Source organism: Dermacentor andersoni, chromosome 10 (genome assembly GCF_023375885.2).
Source record: "Dermacentor andersoni chromosome 10, qqDerAnde1_hic_scaffold, whole genome shotgun sequence".
Taxonomy (NCBI): Eukaryota; Metazoa; Arthropoda; class Arachnida; order Ixodida; family Ixodidae; genus Dermacentor; species Dermacentor andersoni.
Genome location: NC_092823.1, coordinates 47,339,943 through 47,345,942, shown reverse-complemented (window position 1 = coordinate 47,345,942; position 6,000 = coordinate 47,339,943). Strand labels below are relative to the sequence as shown.

General features: G+C 44.5%; 1 protein-coding gene and 1 long non-coding RNA gene across 2 annotated transcripts in view; one reads left to right on the top strand and one right to left on the bottom strand.

Annotated features, from left to right (window-relative positions):
• The window catches only part of LOC129380639 (uncharacterized), a 40,031-nt gene continuing 34,031 nt past the window's right edge, over nt 1-6,000 (top strand). The window contains exon 1 of the long non-coding RNA XR_008608820.2: nt 1-826. This is a non-coding gene — a long non-coding RNA (uncharacterized lncRNA). The remainder of the gene's footprint in view (nt 827-6,000) is intronic.
• LOC126543402 (mast cell protease 4-like) overlaps nt 4,645-6,000 on the bottom strand; it is a 28,073-nt gene continuing 26,717 nt past the window's right edge. Inside the window, exon 8 of the mRNA XM_055062294.2 lies at nt 4,645-4,877. Coding sequence (XP_054918269.2) covers nt 4,686-4,877 — 192 coding nt within the window. The 3' untranslated portion in view covers nt 4,645-4,685. The remainder of the gene's footprint in view (nt 4,878-6,000) is intronic.

The following is a 6,000-nucleotide window of genomic DNA, read 5'->3' as shown; positions in this document are numbered from 1 at the left end:
TTTGAGAATATGCTCCGGTCCGATGAGACATGTGGAAGCGTCGCAGGCACCGGCGGTACGTCATCATGAGCCCTTTTCAACGAGAGCTTTCTTGACGTCACTGTTCTGCATTCTGCAGCGTTACGAACAGCGCGTGAGCAGCCTACACGAACTGTTGAGGCTGCTGAACTGTTGAACTGTTCAAAGCCGGTAAACCGCGACGGCGCACTTGGAACTGTAATTTTGGGCACTAATCTTGTTCTATAGATAAGCGCGTCCTGAACGCATGTTTTCTTTTTTGTTCCTTTTAGCAATAGAAACAAATCTTGCGCAGGCTATGTCCATCTAATGAGTTTTGGTGGATCTGTACGGCTAGCATTTGCTGTCATTTTTGCTTGACGTGTCACCAACCCAAGCAAGGCGAGTGCTAGTTTCAGTTTCAAAGAACATGCGCGCTTCTAACGGTTGCCGGAGATTCTAACTTATTTTTTTTTATTTCTGTTTTTTTTTTTGTGAATTTTAAATCGGTCGAAGCGCGGGAAGTGGTTGTCTTCGTGCGTCCGTCGAGTTCACCGCCCCTCACCCTTGCCACTCGATCAGCGATGTCACAAGTTGCATCGCGCTTCGTTATCTGCTTCGGTTGTCCTATCAACCATGAAGATGGGAAAGATAAGACACAGGAGCTTGTTCCGGCGTGCAAGGAACGAATGAGGCACTAAACCAGGTCAACCAAGCACAAGACAAAGATAGCTAAAACGGGGCGTCACATGCGTTGCGCGGCTCTGTGGTGTTCTAACACCGGGAATTCCACTTCTGCGAAGTTTTGCACGTTTCCTAAGCACAGCAGGTAAGCGCAAGTATTTCCCTACATTTTGAGAGCAGGTATCATTTTGCATGAGTAAATCAGTTCTGTGCAAGCCTGAGTGGACTGACGTAGGAGCAGAGTCGCTCGACCCATTCTTTATGACGGCGCCCATTCGCAGTCGTCGAAATACTTGTACTGAAAGGCTTGAGTGCCTTTTTGTTGGGGCATACATTTTGTGCACTCTTCACTTTCTCGACAGATACAGCCAAGGCTAAAGTAAAAAAGGAAAGACACAGCTGGGCTGTTTTATCAAACATCAAGAGCAATGATTGGAAAAGGATGTACGCACGTAATTTCCTGTTGCGTTTTGATGCGCCACTACAAAGATATGGTACCGAAGTAGGTTTAAGCTCGCTATTTTATCTCAATTTTGAAGCGTAGACAGTACCATGCACTAAGAAGGGTACCATACACCATAAATGGCTGAGTCCATGCTTTGCTGCTGTGTGACTTGACTTGACTTTATTGAAATTTAGACAATATACAGTTGTCCGGGTGAAGAGGGCTAAAGGTGACACGGGCTAAAGCTGACTAGGCCTTAGACACCTTGAATTCACGCAGGCACAGTTTCGACATGGTAAATTACGAAGTACAAACAATTTTTTTTACAGGAAGACTACAACAATTCATATATAGCAGTATACATACATTGTACTTTCAAATCAATCTAATTAAGAATGTATAATAACTACAAACATGTTCAATTGTACAAAAGAAAACAAAGCAAAGAATCCAACTGGATCTCCTATACGACAATAAAAAAATTAAAAAAATTTTCATGACAAATATGTTCACTCGACAAAAAAAGCAAAGGAAAAAGATTTCTAACTGGTTGATACACAATTTAAGCAAAATCTCTTTGCCTGGTTTCGGAAAGCAGGCAAAGAAGAACCGTTTTCCATGATGTCAATCAGAGCAGGATAAAAGTTTAACAGATTAGAGATTTGCCAACTTAACAGCTGTGTCCCGTAATTCGTCCTACATTTAAACTTGATGAAGTTGGTTCTCCTAAACTCGTAATGGGATTCATGTTTGGTATACCTCTTTGTGTAGGTATATTTATAGGTATAGTGTCCCGATACTCGCCCTGCTTTTCTGTATAGGTGAATATGTCGCAAAGATTGATGACAGGTAGATTATGTGCGCTTGTAAGTGCTACAGAAATACGCTACCTCATTCGGCGTGTGGTTCAAATACTGAGAGCAGTTATAGGCTGCTTCGTGGCATCCTCCTCCAGGCAGCTCGCCCTCTCCCTCTAACTTCTGACCTCATCAGTGACGTCATGGTGGTATTGCTTTGAATCATTTCCAGCGCCGCTTCCAGTGGTGGAAGCGGCACTGTCATTCGTATCGGCCTGGGACCGAGCGTTTCAAGCGAGGTGTAGGGAGTTTCCGTATCCTGGTGTCAGTGAGTAGATAATAACGGGAGATCTGAACAGTACCACGCCAGTGAGCTGCTCTACAAGTAGACAGTCATGCCCTTCACGAATGTTCAAACGGCTAAAATGATCCTGGCTCTGGAGGCGGTGCACGGTGACAAGAGGAAGGCAGTCAAGTTACCAGCAGTAAAACAGCGCTAAGCAGCAGGACGAGGAGAGGGACACAGACACACAGTGTCTTTGTCCCTCTCCTCATCCTGTTGTTTAGCACGGTTTTACTGCTCGTAATCATGAACGAAATAGCCCAAATGCGTACTCTTCTGCAGGAAAGTTATTCCGGATGTGGCATTGTGGAGGAAGCCCTAGCCCGTCAACAATACTTAGCACGTACAAAATCCTTTAAGAGGCGGGTAACTTCACAAGAAAGCGACACAGGACTGCGACGCTGACTGCTCAAGAAGCGGAAATGGATGTTTTGGCATTCTTTGTTGCTAACCCTCACGGTGGTGAGCACGATGCCAGTTTGGAGGCCGGAACCTGAAGGTCATCAGTGTGGAGGATTTTTACAAAGTTCATATCCACCCGTATCATCTACATCATGAAAAACTTGAAGACCGAGATTTTAAGCACAGACTTGATTTGCCGATTGGATTTACACAAAATGTGAAAAAGAACCCGACTTTCTCGCTCGCGTGCCTGGGACGGATGAGGCTAAATTTTGTAACGCGCAGGTTAATCTTCACAACGCGCACTGCTGGAGTGATAGGAACCTCCACTGGCTGGCACAAACCCGACACCAATACGAGCGGACATCTAATGAAGCGTGAAGTGTTTTTGATGGCAACATCATCGCACCCATCTTTTTTGAAAAAACACTAAACGACAAAACTCTACGCCAACGACGTTCTCGAGGGCCCTGTGAACGACGTCTGTTGCAACTTTCCACTTGCCCACCTTCGGAACATCTGGGTTCCACATAATGGTGCTCCTACAAGAAATAGTAGTCAGTCTCCAGCGTGGCTCGTCAAGGTTTTTCCTGGACAGTGCATTGGCCGGCACATACCTTTAGCCAGACCTGCAAGGTCGCCGGGCATGACACCACTGGACTTATTCTTGTGGGGCTGCGTGAAAGATCGCGTTTATAGCAGCAAAACAACAAGGCGGCACGCCATAAAGGCAAAAATAAGCAGAGCATGCCGCGAGATTTCAACGTCGTTGGTCAAAGCTGCAATAGCGCAATTGTTTGAAAGAAGCAAGTACTGTATTGCTTCAGATGGTCACGTGTTCGAGCACGCGCTATCTTTGACAGACGAAAGTAACCGCTCAAAAGTTGTGTAAATTGTGACATTATCGCGCACCTTCATGATGTCAACCTATCTCTATATAAAAAAAGGTAGCCACAAAGACAGAAATAGGTAAAAAACTGCTTTGTTTTGCCTCTTCCGGATTTCAAGATACAGAAAGGGTAATTGGCTTAACCACTTCGCCTTTGGATGTTTCTTTTTGGGCGGCTGAGACGGCTTACGTGCTTTCGGTTCCTACTTGTTGAAATATTTTCAAACTCCTGAGTAGCCCTTTTCCGTTCTCCCTGGGGCTGCTCTTTTTCTTCTATTTTCGTGCTCTTTGGCGCACTGTTCTTTTTAGCATTGGTTGAATTTCTTTTGTAGTTTCGTTTCATGATACGCGAAGGTTAAAGCCATTCAGAGGGCCTCGTGATCGGGCACAGCAGTGTTGCGTCCGCAAATGCTGACGCTTATCGCACCACGAAAAGTTAGGTCGCAAAGCCTCTCGAGCCATCCTACATAACGAAGACTTGCTCGATGCTGCAATAAACGAATGAAGCCATGTATCCTTCAATGGTTGCTTGAAAGCGCTTGAGTAGAGCCGCGCGAGCGCACATCCATACTATATTTCGTGTATTTAGTAGGCTCTTGTTTATTTTCTTCGAAAAAAAAACAATCAGGCACACTGCAGCACGAAATAAATGCTTGATTGCGAGATTACTGAAGGAGCCCTACAACTTTGTACTTGCATCTTTGCAATTGAAGCAATAATTAAAGGTACACTAATTAAAAGGAATTACTTAATAATTGTGATGAAAAAGTGCTGGCTGTAGGAACACATGACTGCCGTTACTATGCAGTCGGTACGATTACTCTAGCGCTCTTATTAGTCCAAGTTAACTGGGATACCCGGTAAAAGCTATCACTTGGAAATGAAGGATATCGTTTGTTGAGCAGGCATTGTACCGAGCTGGTGTAGAATATTTCGAGGTCCTTGAAAATGAAAATCTTGTTAGGATTTGGAAGCATTGAAGAAGAGTGATTTCGGCGTTTATTTACAAAAAAAAGTTACTTGTCAAAAACGTAAAGGCCGCAGACAGTTAGACCGCAGCCAGAACATTATCGACAAAAAGCATACATGATTTCACGTCTCCTTTATTTCTACGTAGGCAATGCAGACCTATGGACTTATCTTTCTCCATCGTTTGATTTTCTTTAATGACCTTTTAATCCATTTTGTATAATGAGCTACTCTTGTGAACACTGCAGGTGCAAGTCCATAATTTGAATTCTTCCGAACGTATGACGCGATTCCAAACTGAGCTGACCTTCCGTTCTTCATGTAAGCAGTGAGAGGGCCTCCGGAATCACCCTGCATGAAACCATAGTCACCGGTTTTAGAAGCTGCAAAATTAACATATCTGTTTCGAGACTAGCTGTTTGTGTCAGATGCACTCAGCATAGGTAGAAAATGTTTGTGCAAATGGCTCGAAAGATTAGAATTGAGATATATTTTAAACAACAATTCAAATTCAGTTTAGGGCATTGTTAGAGAAACTGAATTTGCTGGCAAACTTAGGCAAGTGGGGCTTGGACGTGGGCCAAGCTGCACATCAATTATGGCTACATCTCTCCACAAAAGAAAGGTGGAATTGCACATTTTCTACGTACGCCATCAACGTTTTCAATAAGGCAGAGGGTTGCAGATAAAGCGTATTAAATAGAACCAAACATACTTAAAGTCTGTTCCCTAAACCTCTAGGAACACTGTTTTCTGATTTCTTTTTGAGATCAACAACAGTTTTTAATAGGGGCAAATACTCGTGAGAAACCGTTTTATAGATTAGACAAAAAAATCTGGCTTAAGCTATTTATTTACCTAAACCTATACACCTATTGAACTAAACAATACCAATTGAACTTTGTGGTTCTGGCTACCGCCTTGTCACATAGCATGTCACTCCTTCCACTCCCCTTAACCACTCAGTTTTTAAGCCTCCTTCAGGAAACGCACAAGTTATTCAATTTTAGCTCGCGATTCTCAAAACCGGCATTTTCCGCCCTTTTGGTCCTCTGGAAGAGAAGGGCCCCAAAGAAAGCGTATAGAGACGCCAAACGGTACGCGGTTGACGTTCCTCACTTGACGAGCGAAACACAATAGGATAATTGGTTGTCAGCACCAGGTGCCTGTGACGGTGACAGCCCGCTTTCATGTGCGGTCAAGCAGGACGAAAGCGATTACTGGTAACCCGGTGTACCTGGGAGCCGGCTGGCTGTGAGCAAACGCGGGGGTCGTATCACGACGCGATTAGTGCCCATTAGTGCACAAATTGACCTCGAGAAGAGTGAACATCGGTGCTTCGCCACGTGCATTTCCTGCTGTCTTTCTGACGGCGAAAGCTAAAAGCCCTTGACCACCGTGGGCTCTTGATCTGTATGGGTCGGGCAGCTCGTCGGCCCAAAAAGTGCGAACGCCGTACCCATTATTAGAGAGC